This window comes from Mus pahari, chromosome 5 (genome assembly GCF_900095145.1).
Source record: "Mus pahari chromosome 5, PAHARI_EIJ_v1.1, whole genome shotgun sequence".
Taxonomy (NCBI): Eukaryota; Metazoa; Chordata; class Mammalia; order Rodentia; family Muridae; genus Mus; species Mus pahari.
Genome location: NC_034594.1, coordinates 24,437,151 through 24,461,649, shown reverse-complemented (window position 1 = coordinate 24,461,649; position 24,499 = coordinate 24,437,151). Strand labels below are relative to the sequence as shown.

At 36.2% G+C, this 24,499-nt stretch overlaps 1 protein-coding gene across 2 annotated transcripts in view; it reads right to left on the bottom strand.

Moving 5' to 3' along the window:
• Positions 1-24,499, bottom strand: part of Tpp2 (tripeptidyl peptidase 2) — a 67,789-nt gene that overhangs the window by 14,102 nt on the left and 29,188 nt on the right. For both annotated transcript variants that reach the window (XM_021197248.2, XM_021197249.2), the window contains exons 11-23: positions 16,521-16,669; positions 15,006-15,121; positions 13,807-13,975; positions 12,700-12,857; positions 11,993-12,069; positions 10,150-10,256; positions 8,332-8,486; positions 6,652-6,768; positions 6,296-6,396; positions 4,685-4,781; positions 3,197-3,334; positions 1,720-1,964; positions 1,447-1,525 (exon numbers count right to left, since the gene is read on the bottom strand). In XM_021197248.2, the coding sequence (XP_021052907.1) occupies positions 1,447-1,525; positions 1,720-1,964; positions 3,197-3,334; positions 4,685-4,781; positions 6,296-6,396; positions 6,652-6,768; positions 8,332-8,486; positions 10,150-10,256; positions 11,993-12,069; positions 12,700-12,857; positions 13,807-13,975; positions 15,006-15,121; positions 16,521-16,669 (1,708 nt within the window). The remainder of the gene's footprint in view (positions 1-1,446; positions 1,526-1,719; positions 1,965-3,196; positions 3,335-4,684; positions 4,782-6,295; positions 6,397-6,651; positions 6,769-8,331; positions 8,487-10,149; positions 10,257-11,992; positions 12,070-12,699; positions 12,858-13,806; positions 13,976-15,005; positions 15,122-16,520; positions 16,670-24,499) is intronic.

Genomic DNA, 24,499 nt, shown 5'->3' with positions numbered 1-24,499 from the left:
CCAAACAAACAAAAAACAAAAAAACCAAAGTAACACTCAGGGCTACAATGAAAGGCAAAGTGAAGCAAAATGGCATTTCCTTTCCAACTACCAAAATGTAGGAAGTATAAAACTGCTGAGGAAAGTTTAAATAAAGAACCCAATGGCAATTATACTCAATAACTTTAGATTATTGCTATTTTCTTATAATCAACCTTTCTATCTATAGAACGCTAGCAACAGTCAATTCCAAGCACTTATAATTTCAATATTGCCTCTGACAGTATTGTCAGGAAGTACTATTTCTGAATTCTTATAAGACTACTTCTGCCAATAATTCTTCCCTGCTGTACTTCCCATGAGACGTGCACTTCTGAGATGAGTTATCTACCATCTGGGTGAAGACCTCAGTTGAAGTCCCGTAGAAGCAGCCATCTAGGTAAATCTATAAAGAGATCTCTGAGGATCTCTTAAATCAGTTCAAGAACAAAGTCCAGTATCAAGTGCTGATTTACTCCAAATGATACTTCAGTGTATGAGTAAGTATGTATGAGTAAGAGAACCCAATGAAATGCATCCTGAGAGATGTCAAGGTAAACGTTTTCTAAGCACAAAATCCCCAAATTACTCTTTATGGCTATGAATATATGCCCTTGGTTGAACAGTGACAAGAAAAAATACATTTCAAGATAAATGAGATGAGTTCACTCTGACAACAGCATTTATAGATCCCAGGATTAGGTTAAGTAGACTTACATAGTTTTGTATGAACTAATGCTAAATGAGAAATGCACAGATGTAAGAATTGTATTACACCAAAATGACCTATGATAAAGGGTGACAGATCCACATAAAAAAACATTCTCTGCAACAAATCTGTAATAAAAACAAGATGGAAAAACCTGAAATAAATACCTTTAAGTTTTAAATAACTTATCTCTAAACTAGAAACAAAAAGCATCATTTTGAAACTATAAAAAGCAGAATCACAAGAAACACCATACATTTATCCACGTAATTGTTGAGGTCTTGTAGACCACAAGCCTTCACAAATGTGAGAGCTAATATTCATTAATAAATATTCTTCAGATTGGTTTTTATAAACAAATGAAGAGAACCTGACTTATTCCAATATCTACAATATGTTGGTTGAAATTCTAGGGTATGCTATAATTTTACGTATCCCATTTGCTTCAACCAATTATGACCTGAACTTTAGGAACTGTGGTGGAATAGGTCTAGGGCATGAGACTTGTGGAAAAGAACATAAAATACTTTTTAATGATACATTTAAAAAGGTACCAAATATTAATCCACCTTCACTAAGAGCTCAAAAAAAGAAAAACAATTACTGTTCCCTCCCTGCAAGTATTCTTTTACCCTTTCTGAACGATGGACTTAAAGCCCATCTTCAAAGGGATGGAAAATTTTAAACAGGTACTTTCAGTGTAAAACACTAGTACTTACAGCTTTCTTTCCAAGCTCAGTCTTTGACAATGTCAAGGAGCCTGCAAGGTAGCATCCGGGTCCTGCCCCCTTAGGTATTCTAATGAGAGAATTAAAAAGGGAAAAAGTAACAAAAGAAAAAGTTTCACAAAAACACTTAGAGGAAAACCATCAAAATCAAACTGAAATATTTCCCATGTCCAAATTTTCAAAAATCAAAATGAGAAATAACTTCAGACTAAAATGATAGCAAATTATAAATGTAGACTAACATACATCAACATCAGCACTTACTTATCATCAGGTAAGGAAGTAACAAAGAATGGCTGATTGTATTTGGGTGGTAATGTTAAACTGCTTGATTTCTTCTTTCCTAGAAGTGCAAGGCTATGATTTTCATGAATATCTAAGCTCAAGGTATTAGACAACCTATGCGAAACAATAAACGGAAGATCTTTGAGACGATCCAAATCACTGATTTGCTCATGACGAATCTGTAATCGAATTGTATAATCTCCTTTCTCCAATTTCAAAGAATACTAAAAAAGAAAACATTTGGAAAAAGTTTAGTTCAGTAAAATGAGAGTAAAAGGATAAAAGAGACAGTTCCATTTACAGAATGTACAAGGTATGAGACATCTATACTCAAAGTGTCTAAGGTGCTAGTGAACAGAGCAGAATTTGAAGTATCAAGTGGCTCACCTGACCCCAAGCGTATCTACATAATCACACAATACATAAGAAAAGCAAGTATATTTTTGTTTATAGGTCATAAGAAACATGAAGTGGTAGTCAAAAAGTCAAAATTAGATTTGAATATTATCTAAAATAAACATTCATGTGTATGCACATGTGTGACTTCTGTAAAACTTTATATTTTAACTGTGAAGTGTCACATCCCTTTATGACAAGCAGGGAAAATAAGGAGCCAGTAGAGATCAGGATTGTAAAGCTACTATATCCCACTCTGCTAACATGCTCATAGAATAGAGATACTGTCAGTATTTTGCAGAAGCAATGTCTTCTGAGCCAATGTGAAATCTAACTCAAGTAACATTCCAGACTATAGCGATGAGATTGCTGCTTGCTTGACAGGGGAAAACTGGGATCATTCCTTAAATGCAAAAGCTTCCATAAACAATTTTTATTATTTTATTATTTAATTATTTTATTATTCAGCAAAAAATCATGAGGATTTCAGGAAAAATATCTCCTATATCTTCAAATACAATTTCAACCAGAGACAAAATTTCTAAGTAGTTACATGTCCTTTAGTATCAGTGGAAAACAAAGTACACAGCATGCAGTTCAATGCTCAATACTATTTCAGATATGAAGGTACTAATAAACTGAAACCACCAGGCCGTATTAACCCCAGTGTTCCACTCAGACCTGGGGTCACGTTACAGTCTCCCATTCACTGTCTATCTTTAGTAGAAGCAGTGTGTAGGAGGGAGAAATAATGCAACAAACAGATATACTAGGACTGGAGGTCTAATCTAGTGGAAGAGTGCATGGCTGAGCGTGTGCAAAGTCCCAGATGTGGTCCTTCTCAACTAAAAATGCTCTATTGGCCAGTATTTGTAAGCAACATCCTCTAGTATATGGCAGAAAAGTTGTCAAGTCTGTTGCTTAATAATTACAATGAGCAAAAGAGATTTCTATAGGTATCAGAAAATTGAATGTAACTTTATGGTACTTTTAAAAAAGACCTTTTAAATGTTATACCTTAACAAGAAATTTGGGATTTATTAGTTTTTATAATTTATACCTGATGTGGATAGGCATCGCCTGAGCCCATCTGTCTTTTGTTCTGGTCAAAAATAATCCACAATTGACTGTCAAATTCTGACTCATATAACAATTCACAAAGGAGTGGACAACTAGGTGTTACTTCTCCGCTCTTGGGCTATTAAAAAAAATTATTGATATGATTTATATATAATACCAATAACACTTTTCAAAAAGTATCCAAAATACATTCTTATAACTATTTTTTTTGTCAAAGTATACGATAGCTACTATCTTGGCATTAAATAGATGCACTTTTGTAAACTTTAAAATCTATGAACCTAGTGCTCTTCCTACACACACACACACACACACACACACACACACACACACACACACACACACTTCTAACAAATACATATAGTTCTAACACAGTCTCATTACTTTATAAAACTGGAATCTTAACAATTTATTGAAATCTACTAGTATGTAACATTAAGACTAAAGTCACATTATGCTTCAATAAAGTAAGAATAAAATGAACTGAAATCTCATTGACTCTAAACCCCCCTGGTTCCAACATTTACAATCATCTCAAGTACTTTGACTATTAACTCTCTGCAAAGCATAATCAGGCTAGGTGTTAAAAATGGATACTTGTGTTATGGTCAAGAGGGGCAGTGTCTCTCACATATGCTGAATACTTGGTACCCAGCTGGTGGTGATGTGTTGTTTTGGAGATCACTGAAATTCTAGGAGGCAGGGCTTCATTGGAGGAAGCTGGTTGGCAGGGGCCATGTTCTAAATTTCTTTCTTGGTATCTTGTCTCTGTCTTTGTCAGCTGAGCAGCATCTACTAAATGTTCATACTGCCATTATGTACTGTCTGGAGCCATTTGCCTATTTTTAAAAGCAGAGTAATAGTTTGCCCGTTTCTCTGAAGCAGAGAGAAAGAAAAAAAGAACAAAAGAGTCTGCCTGCCAGAAAGAGTCAAGGTGGGTAAGCATTTGTTGGCATATTTCCTGGCCTACTGAGGCATGGAACAATAAGAGGAGGTACGCTTGAGGCTCAAGGTGAGGGGCTGAAGGTTCTATTGACCTTAGTGGTAGGAACGGAAAGGCATTTGGATGGGATCAGAGGTCTTACTGCTGCTACTGTGGTACTGACCAGCAGTCCTCCCAATTCTGTCTCTTGTCTCTGTCTTCTTTCTGCCTTTCCTATCTTTAATCCTTGCTCTCTCCTCAGAGATTGTTCAACTTGTGCTGGTAGGCTCCGGTACAGTGTACTGCTGGACTACAAGCCCAGACACACAGAGCCCAGAGAGTACCCTCTGAAACAGTGTGGCAGAGTAGCAACTCCTTCCTTTATGTTTTTCTTTCTTCCTGTTACCTGTCCTATCAACAAAAAAACCTCAATAAATTATGAATAAAAACGAAGTCTCAAAGACCAGTCACATCTTTCCAACTGTGATTTCATAGTACATAAGATGGGAAATTACTACACAGGATATTTTACTAGAAAACACATACCTGATGAAAGCTGTATGTAAGGACCATCTCATAAAGCTGGCGATTATTTGGCAAAACATCTCTTGATCCTAAAGGTCTGGTTTTTGCATTTACTGGGCTGTAACAAGGCAACTGCATCACTGAATTAAGTCAAGACTTCATTTTTTTTTTTTTCCTTTTTCTTTTTTTTTTCCCGAGACAGGGTTTCTCTGTATAGCCTTGACTGTCCTGGAACTCACTCTGTAGACCAGGCTGGCCTCGAACTCAGAAATCCACCTGTCTCTGCCTCCCAAGTGCTGGGATTAAAGGCGTGTGCTACCACTGCCAAGCTAAGACTTTTAAAATTTTAAAGAAAGCAGTTAAACATGCAAGGTGAAGACCACTTCTTAAACTGTCTTTTATAGTAAACTGTACAATCTTTTAACTATTAATATATAGTCTATATTGACTAAATTGCTGCAATACTACAAAGACATGAACAGAAGTTCATAATCAAAAACACTTAAAAATGTTACCACAGAGTTCTTAGCAGAACCAAATCTCAACTATTGGGTGATGATTACCAAAAGAGTTAAAGAACATTTCTGATGTGTACACTCACTCACTCATATTTGCTTGTGCTGGGCATAGGTGTGGCATGGGCCACATTGTATGCAGGGGTATAGCTAGTCCTTGTCCTAAGGAAATGACACTGCAAAGCTATCAGCAACAGAACACCAACATTGGAAAATCCTGCTTCCACAGGGAGTTTATGGCATACACTTAGGAGACAAATTTCTTTTATTGTCAATGAGATTTTTCTGATTCTGAATTTTTCTTTTCTTTTCTTTATTTTCTTGTTGCACATCTATTTTATTTTATACATTTTTTAATTTTACATTTATTTTTCAACCTCATTTGAGATTTTTATCTTACTGTACAGTTATTATTTCAATTTTTGTGAAGAAATATATGAAGATTTCAATAGAAAGTAGGGAGGGGTTTACTCCAATGGTCACAGTTGTAAAAAGGTATGACAATGGCTTTTTCAAGTAATATTTCTATATGCTCAACTGCTACCATTGGTAATAAAGGATCTGAAATCGAGTTTCACAGGGTTTTAGAGCATGAATTGGAATAACATTTGAAATTTAAATAAATAAGATAACCAATAAAAACAAAAATAAAAATGTGTCTAATTAAAACTATCTGATTCTGAATTTTTCAAACAATGAACAATGAATTCACAAAATAAAAATTTGACACTGTTAATTTGCTTTGTTGTAAAATCCAAGATTAAACTGAGGGTATTACATATGGAAAGTGAACCCTATTGTTAAGCAGTTCCTCAATCCTTTTTTCTCAATTTTTTTGAGTTATCCAGGTAGCCTTGAACTTGCTTTTCTCCTGCCTCAGTCTCAACTGCTAATGAAATGGTTAACATTTAGGGACACTACTGATGATAGGATCAGTGAGGGTAGAAAACAATGCTGAACCATGTTTTGGAAACTCAAGATTCCTAGACAGCAAAAGAAAACTTTTTTTTTTAAATACTAGCATCACATAGATAAAAATTAGAAAAACAAACAAAAAGCAATAAAAGAATTCTTGCAATAACATTCAACTTTTGTAGCTCTTAAAATAATGAGATACCGTAGTGTTTGCACCCAGCTCTTCAAAGTTATGCAAGGAGCCAGATCTTCATACTTTAAAGAGGACTGAACATCAAAACGATTGATTCCTTCAGATGCATGCTACAAAACATATTTAAAAATTAATTTTTCAAACATTAATAGACAATATTTTATATATATGTTCATTAATGCAAGTTTTCAATATCCATGAATGAATATATTAAGATTTATAGATTAGTTTCTAATTAAGTTTTATATCTACCATAGAAGTCATTTATCTTTTTTTTTTCCTCGGATATATAAATACTTTTATTCAGAAGTCATTTTTCATAACAAAAATGACACTAAAAATAATGAGAATGTTATAGTACTTACAATGTTTAACTGTGGTGCAGTACACACTATCCCATGAAATGATATGGTATAATCAATATTGACATCACTGAGACTTGCCCACCAACGAGCAATACAAAATTCAATTGCTTTCCCGCCCTAGAAATAAAAATGAGAATGTTAAAGAATGAATCTGTTTTCTAATTCTCCCTCATATCACCAAATATTACCTGTTTCAAAACAAAATTTTTATTTGTAGCAAGAAACAAAATATTTTATCATTCATTATCTATTTATATTTACTTATTTATGCATATAGTACATTAGTAATAAAAAACCCTAGAACCCAATTTAAACATAATTAACATTCATAATGAGAAGAAATATTATAAAATTTATAAGGCATACTGGATAGCCATGAGTATGTATCAGTAAAGTTACAGTCATATCCTACTCTTAAGGATCAATTTTAAAAGAGTATCCTAAGCTCTGTTGTACCAGTCATTTAAGGAGATGACTAAAGCTAACACTACCCCATTTCAAAGGAAAAGAGAGACACAAGAGACAAAATGATGTTACTGAAGGAACTGAAAACCCAAAGGAGCAAGCACGGCAAGCACAGTTGCACACATGCCTTCCATGAAGGATTCCAAACATGGGGGGAAGCAAAGACCTGACAATTCTGTCTGCAAATTATACTACTTTATAGAGATTCTTAACAGTAGGACTTTAAGTAAGATAACAAGTGCCATGTAAATGAAGGTCCAAGATTAGAACATTTCTTTTTTTTTTTTAAGATTTATTTATTATATGTAAGTACACCGTAGCTGTCTTCAGACACTCCAGAAGAGGGTGTCAGATCTTGTTACGGATGGTTATGAGCCACCATGTGGTTGCTGGGATTTGAACTCCAGACCTTTGGAAGAGCAGTCTGGTGCTCTTACCCACTGAGCCATTTCACCAGCCCTAGAACATTTCTTTAACAGAAGTATCAGAATTAAAGAGAGATGAATATTGGTTGGGGTACAATTCATCTACTTGTCTTGAATGCACAGACACTGAGTTCCACCATAGCACTTTAAGAAGGGAAGAATAGAGGAGGAAAATTCACTTCTGAAACACAGCTTAAATTTTACTTATTAGAATAGATTCTCACTATGTAAATCAGGCTGGTCTTGGAGATCTTCCTAATTCTCCTGTCTCCCAAATACTAGGATCAAAGGTAAGTACTGTGATAACTGGTTTGGTTTTCAGTTTTTCTTTTTTTTTAAAAGACTGATTTATTTTTATTTTACAGATATAAATGTTTTGCTTGCATTTGGTGCTTTCCCATTGCATGAAGAGATCAGAGAGGGCATAGGATCCCTTGGAACTGGAGCTACAGATGGTTGCAAGCTGCCCAGTAGGTGCTGTGAGCTGAAGCAGACTCCTCTTCAAGGGCAGCAAGTACTCTTTTTTTTTTTTTTTTCCAATTATATTAGGTATTTACTTTATTTACATTTTAAATCCTATCCCCAATGTCCCCTATACCCTCCCCCCAGCAGCAAGTACTCTTAAGCTCTGAGCCTTCTCACCAGCCCTGGATTTCAGTATTCTTCATTACATTACCTATCCTCCTACCTCATCTGACAGGCATGAAAAGAATCTGAATCTGTAACATGGTCGAGGCACAACATATAATGTCTTGAGAGTGTTCTCGATTTTCTTGTTAGATAAACTTACCAAAACAGGGAAAGCTTCAATAAGTGTTCCTTTTTCTGGAAGGGAACAAAACTTATAAAATTCATGACTTCGATATGCTCTCTGCTTCACAAGCTGTACTGCATGAAGAACAAATTTTGCTGATACCTCAGAAGAACATGAACACACGGTAACTTCTAAAATAAAGAAATTAAATTTTAAACTGGTAAGAATTAAAATGCTCATAAAATGGTTAATTACTATTATGAAATTATTAAAATTTCATCTGTTTAGGTAATAATAAAAAACAATTTCTTTATTATGTTTTAGATTTATTTATATTTTACATATATGGGAGTTTGTATTCATGTATGTCTATACAACATGTGCATATCTGGTGCCTGCTGAAGGGATACTCTTGAACTGGAGTTATAAAAGGTTGGGAGCCTCTGTGTGGGTGCTGAGAATCAAATCCAGGTCTCTCTGGAAGAGCAGCAAGTGCTCTTAACCATTCTTTTCTCCAATCCCTAAACTGGTATCTTCAAAGTAAAGCTGTAAGCTTTGTGAAACAAAGAACAAAGTGTGTGTATATATGATATTCTGTAAGAAATAAACCATTATCAATCCTTACTACAAACATTAGGAAAGAACAAAACTGTTCCTGGATCTATACACAATTATAACCAGGACTTTGAAACAAACAAACAAACCCTTTCTCTTGTTTTAATTGAAAAGCAAATTAATTTCCAATAAAATGATTTTAATTTTAGAAAACCTTATTTACCATGCCAAAATTTTCATGCCTGCTTACTTGTGTATGTATTTCTACTTCTTTCCCAAAGTTTCACCATTAGAAGCACACCTACTTAGCTTTACTGTACTGCATGGCCAGATGTAAACCAAAGTCATGAAGAGGCAAGATTATTTAAGGAACACTTGCTCTAATTTAAGGGCATCAAAATAAGGTTTGGCTCACTTTGGTTCTTGCAGACCAGGGAGTACAGAGGGAAAAATAACTAACTGCTACGAGGACATATATGATGTTTTGATAGTATTTTGAATTCTATGAAATAGAAGCCACCAGAACATTTGTAATCTAACATTGTGAAATGATGTGACAACATGTTCATTCTATACCATTCAATGTTTTATAACAATAACCACCATCGCAAATCCTACATATTTTCAACAACTATATATCATAAGAAAATTAAATTTACTGACTCTTATCACTAACAAAGTGTTTTCCTTTTTTTTTAATTAAAGAAAACAGACTCTGAGTAAACTGCAAGGGCTAGGCAGAAACAAGAAATTAGTCCTTACTGCAGCACAGGAAACTCCACAACTTGACAATAAAATAGCCTACAATGACAATCACAATTATAGCTGTAAATAGCTTTCTGTCACCGAACACACCGAACTGTTAAGAATGGAGTATACCAAACTGTTAAGAGTATGGAGATTAACTTAACACAGATGAAACACTTTACGACTGTCTATTCTTACAGAAGAGGGAGGTAGTATCAGTTAAGATAGAAAGTCAGCCATGTAAACTAGGTGTTCCAAGTTAAGTAGTTGTCTACACCTGAGTCCAGCCAGACTCATTCCCCAAAGCAGGGTCTTCCCACAACTTCATTCTACCTCTTTCTCAACAAGTCAGTCAGAGTTGTGGTAAGGTAGTCTATAGAAAAGCCCTCTAAAAGCAGCCCTCCGAAGGGCCTGGCATAGCCATAGATATACAAAGAGTAATTCCTGAGAACTATTAACAGGAAATCAACACAGCACTAGCACATCACTACCAGTTTACAAATTCTCTAACGGATTTAAAAAACAGAAAGATAAGAAACAAATTTTATTTACCAGCCCAGGTTGCCCCCTCAGGAACCTCAACAAAATGTCTTCGAATCTGACCAGGTTTAAAATGTACATCTGTAAAGGCTAGATCATAATGTGATGATTCATTTACTCTGAAAATTAAAAAAAAAAAAAATTAAACGTGATACTCTAAAAATAAAACTCTATATAAACAATACACTCATCAACACTCTAGATGTTATCAAACAGAGGCAAGTGAACAGTTAGCTAGAAATAAACCCTGGACAATACTACCTCATTCTGTAACACAGCAGTAGAGAGACTCTCTGACAACAGCACATGGATGATCCACTCACCTATTTTTATACATTGTAACAGAAACAGTAAAAAGCTTATGCTGTCTCCTGTTCTGTTAAAGGAATTTTACAAAATTCAAAGACTCTCAACTCTCATTTCTAAAAAATAAAAATTTTCTGAAACAGGGTTTCTGTGTATCCCCCAGCTGTCCTGGGACTCCCTTTGTAAACCAGGCTGGCCTCAAATTCACAGGAGATCTGCCTACCTCTGCCTCCCAAGTGCTGGGATTAAAGGTATGTACCACCACACCCAGCTATGATTTTTGAATGTTAAAAAAAATCACATTATATTTTGTGTCAGCAATAGTTTTACAGGTGTATGAGTAAAACATAATAAATTGAATCCCCATGTGCTGTTTCAAAATGCTCCAAAATACTTCCATAAGCAATCGAAGAAACGTAAACATCAAATGGGTAACTATGTGCTATGGAAATAAAATGCGGGTTGCAATTACATTGTCTTTAATTTTACAAATAAGAAATGAGTTCCTACTATGAATGAGGTGCTGTTATTTGTAGTTAGAAATATTCCAATGAGTAAAAATAACCCTTTCTTTGCTCTATAACAACTGGTAGGGAAAGAAAAAACATTTAATATAGCAAGCTCCAGAAAAGAATTGTTAGAGAAAAATAGAAGAATGGTTTGGATCCTAAGAGTGAGCCTGCAGATGGTTGGAAGTCTTGTCTAAATTCCCACTGAACTCACACGAAACATGTAACAGAGAATTTAACTGTGATGTAAATTTCCCATGTGCATGGATATTTTAATCTCATCAATTTTATCCTGTAGACCTCACTGGCTGAGATCTATTACATAATTAATATTTAACTCAAATAACCCCCACCAAAGGTATTAATTTAGAATGTGTAAATTCAGCTTACAATCAAATGATATATATTAAATTAAAAAACAAATTGGAACACATAAGCTGAAGCCTGTCCAGGAGCTTGTAAAAAGTGTCAAAGTGAAGAAGGAAATCCCCTCCCCGAGAATGACCAGAAGTAAGTCTGGGTATTTAACATACAAGCAAATGAGGCAAAGGAACAAATGCACAAATACTGAGGAAACCATTGAGTGTCAAGAGAGGAAGATGGCTAAAACTGTGTACTTTGGTATACTCAGTGATGGGAAGCCATCTGAGATGTTAATTCTAAGTTATTTTGTGGGCTTTTTTAAGGAATGTAAACCTGATCCTTAAGAACGAAGAAATCACTGCTGAGTAAGTGAAGAAAGGTAAAATGAAGGCAGAAACAGCCTCTCAATTGGGCAATATGGAGTCAGTGGTAGTATGGGCAAAGACATTTCAATAGAAGGTGGGCAGATGCCAGATGCCCTCAACTAATAATCAACAGAAACAGTATTGCTAACTATATGCCGACTAGAATGCTAGCTAGGAGCAGAACCTTGTTACCCGCTTCTGTCCTAATCTTTCTAGTTACTTGCTTCTAGGCAATCCTCCAAAAATTAATACTGCATTACAATATAGGCATTAAAAATGTATACATAATAATAAGCTAAACATATTACTTACTTTGCTGCTATAACTGCAGTGATTGGAACTCTGAATAAAGGACCTGCATTGGGGGATGCTATATCATAGCCACATACCTTGAAGAAAGAATGGTAAGTTTCAACACCCACGAAAAAAGTTGCAAAACAGTAAGTAAAAGGTGTAATATAAGCATAGAATAATGTAATCTTCAACTTTAAAGGTCTAACAGGTAAGTTAATACTAGATTACTGACATTAATTCATATAATAACCCTAAGCAAATTGCAACCAAATAACAAATCATGACTGAGATGAACAGGTAATAAGGTATCAAGTTAAAAAAAAAAAGCATTTTAATTACTCTCTACCTCAAACTAAAACTTAGTATTATAAATACTTTTGTAGAAAGATTAGCTATATGATAGTATTCTGTGTGTATTTACAACTGCCAGGTTTAACAAACGTTTCCTCTAAATAGTAAAGCTAACCACAGCACAAGTTTAGCTACACTGAATAATTAACAAAGTACAGAGGCCTGATCAAAAAGGCTTTGCTATCTCTATCTCCTCCAGCCTTCTTCACAGACGGATGTAACACTATATAACTAACTGCTTAAATGGATACAGAAAAGTTACAAAATCTAGCAAGTGAAAAGGTTGGATTTTTAATGGGAGAAAACAGGGATTGTTTACTTTCACCTTTTCTAATATTTCAAAGAGAAAAGAAAAACAATAGATGTTACAATACCTCTGTATAATGTAACCCTTCTCTTAAGCCCCTGGGGTCCACTCGTATGTTTATGTGCCGACACTGATTCATGAGTTCCAAATGGCTGGGACACTGAACCCAAGATGAATTTGAAGTTAAAGCTAAATGAAGCTGAAAGGATATTTTTTCAGAGTTTTCTGGCATTAAAAAAAAAAAAAAAAAAAAATCAAAAATTAAACTCAGCATTCCCTTTTTCCTGGGAAGCTGCTTGTGGACGTTGTACATCGTGGTGCGCACTAGGCTCCGCACCACGATGTACAACGTCCACAAGCAGTAGAAACCCTGTGTCAAAAAACAAAAAAAAAAAAAAAAAAAAAAAAGAAAGAAAATTTAGTTTGGTCTACTGTATGATACATTAGACAGGATACCCAAATTATACCTTAAATAAAAATGCAGAATCTTCTTGCAATTCACACATATTTTCATCTATCACTGCTAAGCCTTATAAACAGTGGATCTTTTTTTATCACTGCACATAGAGATCAAGCAGCTGACTAAAAATTAAACTGCCAGATACAAAAGGACAGTTCCTCACCTCCCCACAGCCATGTTTACTTCCCACACTCAACTAAAGCTCTGTCTTCTATCCAAGGAATGAGATATGGATAGAAAATTAAGCTATAATTTTATTGTAGGCTTAATAAATTATGGGCCACTGAAGGCCGGGGCCCACTCTTTTTCCTTCATTGTCAAGCTCCTGATTGAACTGCCATGGTACTGGGGTCTCTAATAAATATATTCCACCAAATCTATTAAGTTTTAAAATAATCACTTGTTAATTTATATTTCTCCTAAGAAAAGTGAGTGGTTTGGGTCATGACAAATCTTTCACAGTGACTGCCTAATAAGTTCATCAGAAAACACAGATATTTACATTACAATTCATAACTAACAAAATTATAGTTATAATGTTATGGTTGGGAGTCACCACAACATGAAGAACTGTATTAAAGGAGAACAGTATTAGGAAGGTGGATAAACATTACTTTAGAACATCAGACAAGCAAAGCAGCATTCTTCTTTTATTTACCATTCATTTAAGCCACAAATACGAATGCTTCTGCGTACTGCCACCCTAGTACTTACCTGTGTTCTCTGGAAATACAGGCTCAATGCCAACACCATGATCTGAAGGAGCAGCCACCTGAACAGGATCTCGGAGGTAGATTCCACGGTTATTTCCAACAGTAACTGTAAAACCTAATCTGTTAGCAAATGATGTATTTTGAATGAGGTAGTCATAAGCTTTGTCAACCTAAAAGAATATAAATGGTAGCATGTAAATGGCTAAGTAAAGAAAATATTTTATTACAAATTATTCATCAGTCTTAATTAATCTGGACCCCCGAGATCTTTCAAACACTGGACCACCAAACAGACTGCATACACCAGCCGATATGAGGCCCCCAATGCACATACAGTTGAGGACTGCCAGGTCTGTGTTCATTCAGAGATGAAGCACCTAACCCTGAAGAGACTGGAGGCCCCAGGGAGTTTAGAGGTCAGATCGGGTGGAAGGTGGGGGCATGCATGTGGTGACAGGGTGTGGTGGGAGGAGGTGTAGATGTGGAGCAGTTGAAGGGTGGGAGGGGCAGGGAATGGAATATGGAGTGTAAAAAATGAATTACAAATAAAATTAAATTAAAACAAACAAATTATGCATCAATTAAAATTCAGCTGTAGCAAAGATAATTTCTATATTCATTTCTCTAAAATAAATCAATAACACAGTTAAGATGGCAAACTGGCTGGGCAGTAGTAGCCCATGCCTTAATTCCCAGAATGTGGGAGACATTTTTTGAAGCCAGCCTGGTCTACAGAGCTAGTTCCAGGACAGCCAGGGCTACAAAGAAACCTTGTCTCAAAACAACAACAACAACAACAACAACAACAACAACAACAAACAAAGATGGGGATGGGGAGGGAAAGAGAAAGGAAAAGAAAAGAAGTAAATTTATGCTTTTAAAGAAAATACCATTCTGATGATCTTCTACTTCAGTCTGCATTCACAGTTATTCTCACATGATCTAAGATCACCCAGTATGTCTGACCAAACCAATGCTTACTTTTAACACTTTGATTTTCTAATCTCTAAACACCCCAACTGTTTCTTTACTTAAATGCAGTTAATCTCTTTTTCCTACAAAAAGCCTTTGTGCCCTTTTTGATTATAGTTCTATAATGGCCACATCTACAGTTTAGACATGCTGAATCACCATTACAGAGCAATATTTACAATATTATCTCAATGCTTTCTAGTTATTTTAGTACACAGACAACAGTACCTGAATAATTCCATGTCCTTGGGCAAATACTTCTATATTGTCAGCTTTTATTGCAGTATTTTCTAGAGCTCTTCTGACTGAGTGTACAGTATAGTCAACATTATTTGCTTTCAGCCCTAAAAACAAACAAACACCTAAGAAATTAATGTTAATGAACTCACTAGTTGAAACACTCTCCCTTCACCAAGATGTTAACATGTATGCTCTTCTGCTGTCTTCTTTTAACATTCACTTCTAAATGTTTTCCTAAAAATTGAACAGTTGATTTAAACTGCTTGCATCACACAAGTACTTTAAGAAAAAAAATTCATTGCATGCCAACCTGCAATCACATCAATGCAGGCTATGTAGATATGACATGGATGTACCAAGCAGGAATCTTAGGGGAATTCTAATGGCATTTTCTTTAGAATATCATAGATTCAGCACTATAGTTGGTGACAGCAATTTTCAACTCAATTATATTTTATAATTAACAGTGGAACTTAAACGAATCAAAAACACCTGACATGTTTCACGGCAGACCAGAATCTTCAATGACTAAGAACCATGTGATTACGTGTATAGCCAGATTTCAAACACAGAAGGCTATTGCCAATATATTATCCACTGTTAATGGATGAAATCCTTCAAATATGTTACCAGTAATATATTGTACTACGCAAAAAAAAACAAAAAACAAAACAAAAACAAAAACCAAACCAAACCAAAACAACAACAACAAAAAAGGAATAAATACTCCACGATGCAAACCCAGGATGCTATAATCACCTCCATGAGAATCCTGAAAAGATCAAAGTGCATTAGGAACACCCGGTAGATGAGTTGATTCTTGTAGAATGTATGAGTTTTCAAATCTGAAACACGGCAGAAAGGATTTGCAGGGAAGAGAGCTGAATGTTCAAAGAGACATATGACCTTGAACTATTTGGCGAGTTTGAAGGAGTAAAAATGAGTAGAGACTAGGATCTGTCCCGGAGGTCTGACTCACTGTCAGGTGATTACCGACTGGCGATGGAGGCAGACTGTTCCCCAGTGCGACTCATCCATACTAGGCAGAGGAGAAAGCTACACGAGTCAGAAAAGGAGTGAACTGGAAGAGGCAGGTGGGAGGTAAGCCTTGAAGAAGACAGGCTTGAGGCAGAAGTCTAAGTTCTAAGTGACCCAGAGATACCTATTTAATACTGCACAGCATTCAACACCTGGTAATGTAGTATCAGCATTTTGAATTTGTTTATAGTCTGCCTTTTGCAACAAATTCTGTATTATCAAAGTACTTTTGATGTTCTATCCAATGATTTAGCTCCAGAACTAAAATATTACTTGATAATCATTAATAGTAATCAATAGATTTTATTTCCTGAATGATTGAATGCACACTCAAAAGATTAATCATTTCTACTATACATCTTATTTTGTAGTAAGACATTTCTATTTCAGGACATTTCTATTCTATACACCCTTACCATGAGAACTTCAAAAAGTATAGCCCACAATAAAATGTAATATCCTTACCTGAAAGTACCAGGGCAATGCCACCACAGGCATTGGGGGAAGACATTGATGTCCCATTCATTAGCTGAGTCCCTCTCAATGTCCAGTTAGGCACAGAAGCAATAGCACCTCCTGGTGCACTGATGCTCACACCGAGGGCCCCATCAGCACTAAACAGAAAAAAGGTAAGGATAGCTGAGCATGAACAATCTTTAAAAGGTCCTAATTGTAGTCGTAAATGACATAACTGCAGTTAAAAAAGAAAAAAAGAAGAAAAGACAAAGATATTATTATGAGGCAATAATGGAAGGAAAAATGACCAAACTTTGCTCATTTTTCAACAGACTTATTTTTTTCCTTGTAAGTGAAATGTCTGTGTGTAGCTCTCTGTTTATGTGAGAAAGACATAGGGGTCAGTTATTTGAATGCTCTAACCCCTTAATGAGGGTATTTCTTTCACCTATACCAGAAAAATTTCACTTTGTCTAACAGAAACATAAAATTGCCTTATACATAATTTTAAATTTTCTAAAGTTTAAAGTTTGAGAGTTTCTCTGTGTAGTCCTGGCTATCATGGAACTTGTTCTGTAGACCAGACTTGCTTTAACCTCACAGAGATCTGACTGTCTCTGCCTCCTGTGTATTGGGATTAAAGGCATGCAACACCACCATGACCTGGCACATTAAAGAATTTTAAAATCGTCCTTTGTGTGTGTATGTGTGTGTGTTTGTGCAACCTCACACAGAGGAAGGAAAGGAGGGAGAGATGTGGAGAGAAGAGAAGAGAGACAGAGAAATAGAAAGATACGCTGTTAGGAGCAGGCCATAAGCTGGCATAATGGTATATCTGTGTAGGTCAGAAGACAACTTACAGGATTTGGCTCTCTCCATTACTGGGACCTAGGTATTAAATTCCAATGGTCTGTCTTGGCAGTGAGCACCTTTAATCAGTTATCTTACCAGCTGTAAGATCACAACAGCACCCAGCACAGCTCTATTCTCTGTCTCATGGAAAGATACAAGGGACATGCTACTTCCCCAGAGATTGTTGGATTTCCTATCATGATTCTTACACAGAGTGAGTGATGCTTGTTTTATATATATATATATGTGTATATATGTGTGTGTGTGTGTGTGTGTGTGTGTGTGTGTGTGTGTGTGTGTGTGTGTATGTATATAAGACCACTAGGGTGATTTGACTTCAGTTCCCATTCCACCTCTGCACAAATGGGTGGGTGGCAGTGCTTTCAGAACCTATTTGAAATATGATTAGGCTAGGTACAGTTATAGTCTGTAAAATCATTCACTTATTGAAAGACAACAGTGTTTGGATAATATAAAAAAATATAACACTATGTTCTTCACAATGTCATCCATAAATTTATATATAAGATGTGAAGATTTAGGGACAATTTTCACATTCTTGCTCAGAATATCTGCAGTATCTGTCAACCAATAGTCACAATGAGGACTAGGTATCTAGCAACTAGAAGAAAGTAATTACAAAGAGTCAAAAATGTAATGATTTCCTATTGGTTTTTTAACTAATTTCTCACTATCTTGTAAAGTAGCTAATCATAACGTGCCTTTTATTGTTGAAATTGCTAATCTCAAAATGAGTTTAAGTAAGAACCAACAAATGTTTAAAATCTAGAAAAATATTTTCTGCAGTTACTTTTAATTGTCATCTTGACAGCCTAGAATCATTTGGCTAGAATTGTAATGAGTAACTGTCTAGATTGGGTTGGACTGTGGAGATGTTTGTAGGTGACTAAAGAAGACCCAACCTAAAGGTGGGCACTACCATTTCCTGTAGCAGTGCCCTGGAAAACAGTGAACAGAGCACTACAAAGAAACATGTATTCGTCTCTGTTCTCCCAAGCTTCGGAATCCATAACTTCCCTGGTCTGATGGACCTTACGTGGAACTGTGAGCTAAAATAAACCCTTTCTCTCCAAGGGGAATTTTATCAGGGTCTTTTATCCATCAACAGAGAAGGAAATAAAGAAATTAGTACTGAGAAATGGTGACAATGTTGTAGTAAACCTCATCACATGGCTTTTAAGCCTTTGGAACTGAGTAATATGTAATATCTTAGAAAACCACTGAATACTATGGGGAAAGCTTAGTGGAATCTTCCTGTGGGAATTTGGAAGATAAAAAGTGCTGTGGAAGATAAAATGTAGACTGTGGAGGCCTGGCTCATGAGTTTTCAGATGGGAACAAATATTGTACCAAGAACTAGGATGATGTCATTTTGATGATATTTTGATAAAGAACAATTCTGGAATATTTGTTCTGTGAAGCATGACTGGGGTAAGTTCAAAGCCTGCTTTGATTGCATAGGAAATGTCAAGACAGAGTAATATTCAGGCTGGTGCTAATGCAGCAACTGTAATTCATAAAAATTAGCATCTTTAAAATGAAACCTATTATACTGGGACAAAAGGAAGGATGTTCTGAGGGCAACATCACACTCCACAAAGGCTCTATTATAGTGGTATGAATTAAGCCTAAGATGATAAGCAGTTTGGGATTCATTTAAAAAACAAAACAAAACACTGCACATCTACCCGCACTCTTAGCAGGGCAGATCATTGTGCTTGTTCCCACAGACCTGCCTGTCTCCTAAGAGAACTAACACAGCTCCACTTGCCTCTAAAACGGCCTGCTTCAATCTGAGACATTCATGCCAGTTAACACCAGAGACAACCAGATGTCAAAGGCAAGCTCAAGAATGTAATCAACAGGAGCCAATGCAATTTGGCAGCACCAGAACCTAGCTCTTCTACAACAGCAAGTCCTGGATACCCTAATACACATGAAGAGCAAGATTCTAACCTTAAATCCCATCTCATAAAGATAGATGGTAGAGGCCTTTAAGGAGGATATAAATAATTCCTTTAAAAAAATACAGGAAAACACGTACAAGCCCTTAAAGAAGAAACAAATCCCTTAATTAAACACAAAAAATACAACCAAAACAAAATGGTACAAGTCCTAAAAATGGAAATAGAAACACTAAAGAAATCACAAATGACGGCAATCCTGCAGCTGGACAACCTAGGAAAGGCAATGCGAACTACAGCAAAGGCATCACTAACGGAATACAAGAGATGGAAGAGAGCATCGCAGGCATATAAGATATCACAGAAGATATTGACACGTCGGTCAAAAAATTGCCAAGTGTAAAAAGTTCCTAGTGCAAATACATCCAGGAAATTTGGGACACTATGAAAAGACCAAACCTAAGAATAACAGGAATAGAAAAGGGAGGGGATTCCCACTTCAAAGGGCCAGAAAACATCTTCAACAAAATCACAGAAGAAAACTTCCCTAACCTAAAGAAAGAGATGGACATAAACTGTACAAGAAGCCTTCAGAATACCAAATAGATTGGATCAGAAAAGAAAAAAATCCTCTCACCACATAATAGTCAAAACACTAAATGTACAGGACAAAGAAAGAATATCAAAAGGTATAAGGGAGAAAGGCCAAGTAACACACAAAGGTAGATCTATCAGAATTATACCTACTTCTCAACAGAGATTCCAAAACCCAGAAGATCCTGGACAGATGTCTTGTAGACCCTAAGAGACCACAGGATACTATGCCCTGCAAAACTCTCAATCGCCATAGATGGAGAAACCAAGAAACTCCATTAACAAAACCAAATTTAAACAATATCTTTTTATAAATCCAGCTCCACAGAGGATACTAGAAGGAAGTACTCCAACACAAGAAGGATAACTACAACTATGAAAGCACACAAAATTAACAAAATTAACTATCTCACCACAAATCCAAAAGAAAAGAAACACAAACACACACATACACACACACACACACACCTCCAACAACAAAATATTGGGAACTAAGAATCATTGGTCATTAGTATGTCTCAAGATCAATGAACTCAATTCCCCTATAAAATGACATAGGCTTACAGACTAGATATATAAACAGGATCCATCATTTTGCTGCATACAAGAAACACACCTCAGCAACAAAGATAGTCACTACCTCAGAGTAAAGGGTTGGACACAAGTTTTCAAGGCAAACGGTCCCAAGAAACAAGATGGGGTAGCCATTCTAATAGCCAATAAAATAGACTTTCAACCCAAAGTCATCAAAAGAGATGGGGAAGGACACTTCATACTCATCAAAGGAAAAAAATCCACCACAATGAAGTCTCAATTCTGAACATCTATACCCCAAATACAAGGGTACCAACATTCGTAAAAGAGACTTTACTAGAGCTCAAAACACACATTGAACCCCACACAATAGTGAGAGACTTCAACATCTGTCTCTTACTAATGGGTATGTCATTGAAACAGAAATGAAACAGAGATGCAATGAAACTAACATGCTATGAGCCAAGTTGATTTAACAGATATCGACAGAACGTTTAACCCAAAACCGAAAGAATATACCTTCTTCTCAGCACCTTGCCCAACCTTTTCCAAAACTAACACATATAATAAGACACAAAGCGAACCTCAACAGATACAGGAAGACTGAAATAATTCCTTGAATCCTATCAGATCACCATGGACTAAGGCTGGACATCAATAAAAACAGAAACAACAGAAAGCCCATGAACTCTCTAGTCAATAAAAACTTGCTCAGGGAAGAAATAAAGAAGGAAATTAAAGACTTTCTAGAATTCAGTGAAAATGAAGGCACAACATACCCAACTTACAATGAAAGCAGTCTTAAGAGGAAAAAAAAAAAATCTATGTTACCACTCAGTGCCTTCATAAGGAAATTAAATCCCATACTAGCAACTTAATAGCACACCTGAAAGCTCTAGAACAAAAGGAAGCAAACACACCCAATAACTCAGGGCTAAAAATCAGCCGATTACAGAGAAAGAAAACAATATAAGAATCAACAAAATCAAGAGCTGTTTCTTTGAAAATTCAACAAGATAGTATAAACCCTTAAACAAACTAAAAGGCAGAGAGTATCTAATTTAACAAAATCAGAAATGGATAAAGAAAATGTGGTACATCTACACAATGGAGTACTACTATTAAGTTATTAAAAACAAGGATTTCATTAATTTTGCAGGCAAATAGGTAGAACTAGAAAATATCATCCTGAGTGAGGTGACCCAGACCAAAAAGAATATACATGAGGATGGTTCAATCCCACTTCAAGAGGGAACACAAAGATCAGGGGAAGCATATGAAGGAAGGGAGCTGGGTGGGTGAGGTGAGATGCTGTGAAAAATGTGGGCAGTATCAAGTATAGGGGGAGACAGGAGATAAGCCCAGAAGGGCCACGTTTATGAATGAAAATATGCAGCTGCCAAGGGTCGGGTGAAACCCTAAAATGTTCCAGAGACCAGGGATGGAGGATTTTTCTGAAATGACCAACAGTGGGGAGATGAAACCTGAAGAGACTACCTCTAGCAGATAGTGCCCCCAGTGGAGAAATGGAGACACCAAGAACCTTCAAAAATCTTCGACTGAAAAATGTTCCTGCTTGAAAAGAAATGCAAGGGCAAAAATGGAGCAAAGCCTGAAGGAATGGCTAACCAGTGACCTCAACTTGGGATCCATTCCATTCCACAGAAGGTCACCAAATCCTGATACGATTCCTGATGCTATGTTATGCTTGCAGACAGGAGAATCTGGCTCTGAGAGGATCTATCAGCAGTTACTGAGACAGATGTAGAAACTCATAGCCAAGCATTGGACTGAAATTGGGGACCCCCATGGAAGACTTAGGGGAAAGACTGAAGGAATTGAACGGAATGGCAACCCCATAAAAGACCAACAGTGTCACCTAACTTGAACCCTTGGGAGCTCCTAGAGACAAAGCCACCAGCCAAAGAACATACATGGGCTGGACTAAGGCTCCTGGCACATATGTACCAGAGGACTGCCTTGCCTGACCCAAGTGGGAGAGAATTTGTCTAATCCTGTAAAGTCTTGATGCATCAGGCAAGGGGGATGCCTGGGGTTGGGCACTCTCTCAGAGGCCAAGGAGAGGGGAAATAGAGGTATTGTTAGAGGGGACTGAGAGGGGGTCAACATATAGGATATAGATAATAATGATAATGATCAAGAACAATAAACAACAAAACCACTGCATGAGAAATGTTTCTCTAGAGTTAGAACACAAAGGCTGATATAGTTGTAGTCCAAAGCATGGGCCACTAGAGCACAGCAGAAAACAGCAGTGTCATAAATATTGTCCAGGTGGTTTTGAAGACAATTTAAAAATATGCCAAGAATGAGGGAGTCATGGAGAATAACTAACACCAGACACTGTGGTAGGGGTGCAATTACTGCAAATAGGCTCCCATATGCCACTGTTTCAAGTTTCAGTTGCAATAGAGAACCCAAGAAATCAAAATATCAGATGTTCAATGCTGAGGGAGAGTTAGGACAGTTTTTCAGAGAGCACTATCAAACATGCTTTTCACAGTAATCATTAGTCCACATCTTTTTTTTTTTTTTTTTGTTTTTGTTTTTAGTCCATATCTTTTACTTTATACCTTCATAATTTAACCAAATATCTGCTAAGTTATTTCTTGTTCTATACCAGATAAAGACAAACTCAATTCTTAGATCAATTAGTTTGTTGTAGATTTTACTAAAATAATTCTTTGTGCATTAGTTTTGGTTTTGGTGCTAGAGGTCTAATATAAGTCCTTACATATGCTAGGCATATATTCTATCATTGCACTATACCCCAATCATCTGAAGAAACTCCTTAAATTTTCTACGACATTTACAAATACTGGCTTAAATAAGCCCATAATACTTTGTTTTTATTTTAAACATAATTTCATTTTAAATTGCAACATAAAACTTATAATTTATAAATCAGACTCATAAGTAATTTAATAACTTTTTTATTAACTGAACATAAACTTAGTATTAACTGAACATACAACCTTTGTAAACTTAGGATTTTTTTTTTTAAGAATTTTATTATTTTTAAGTGTAAGTGTGTGTGTGTGTGTGTGTGTGTGTGTGTGTGTGTGTAACTGTCTGTCTGGAGGGCAGAGGTAGTACGTTCTCTGGTGAGTTGCAGCCAGTTGTGAGCTGCCTGACATAGGTGTGGGAAACTGAACACAGATCTTCTGTAAGAGTTCTTCTTACTATGTATTCTTAGATACTGAGACATCTCTTCAGTTCATAGTTTGGATTCTCTATAGCTATTGTAACTGATACCATAAGGATGGAGGAGGGCAGCCTATGATGATGGTACAAGAATAACTTTCCAGATACTACTTAAGAAATTAGGTTAGTATAGTAAATTAGTTCTACACAAAAACCTACTTATCTTCTGGATATGTGCCCAGGAGAGTGGAAGAATTAGACTATGAGGGTGGAAATCTCTGTGGTTTTGAGTTAGGCAATGCTTTAAAAGTTATGCTTTTGCCTTATTTATAATAGCCAGAAGCTGGAAAGAACCCAGATGTCCTTCAACTGAGGAATAGATACAGAAAATGTGGTACATTTACACAATGGAGTACTACTCAGCTATTAAAAACAATGAACTTATGAAATTCTTAGGCAAATGGATGCATCTGGAGGACATCATCCTAAATGAGGTAACCCAATGACAAAAGAACACACATGACATGCACTCACTGATAAGTGGATATTAGCCTAGAATACCCAAGATACAATTTGCAAAACACATGAAACTCAAGAAGAAGGAAGACCAAAGTGTGGATACTTCGCCCCTCCTTAGAATAGGGAACAAAATACCCATGGAAGGAGTTACAGAGACAAAGTTTGGAGCTGAGACAAAAGGATGGATCATCCAGAGACTGCCCCACCCAGTGATCCATCCCATAATCAGCCACCAAACACAGACACTATTACATAGGCCAGCAAGATTTTGCTGAAAGGACCCTGATATAGCTGTCTCTTGTGAGGCTATGCCAATGCCTGGCAAACACAGAAGTGGATGCTCACAGTCAGCTATTGGATGGAACACAGGGCCCCCCAATGGAGGAGCTAGAGAAAGTA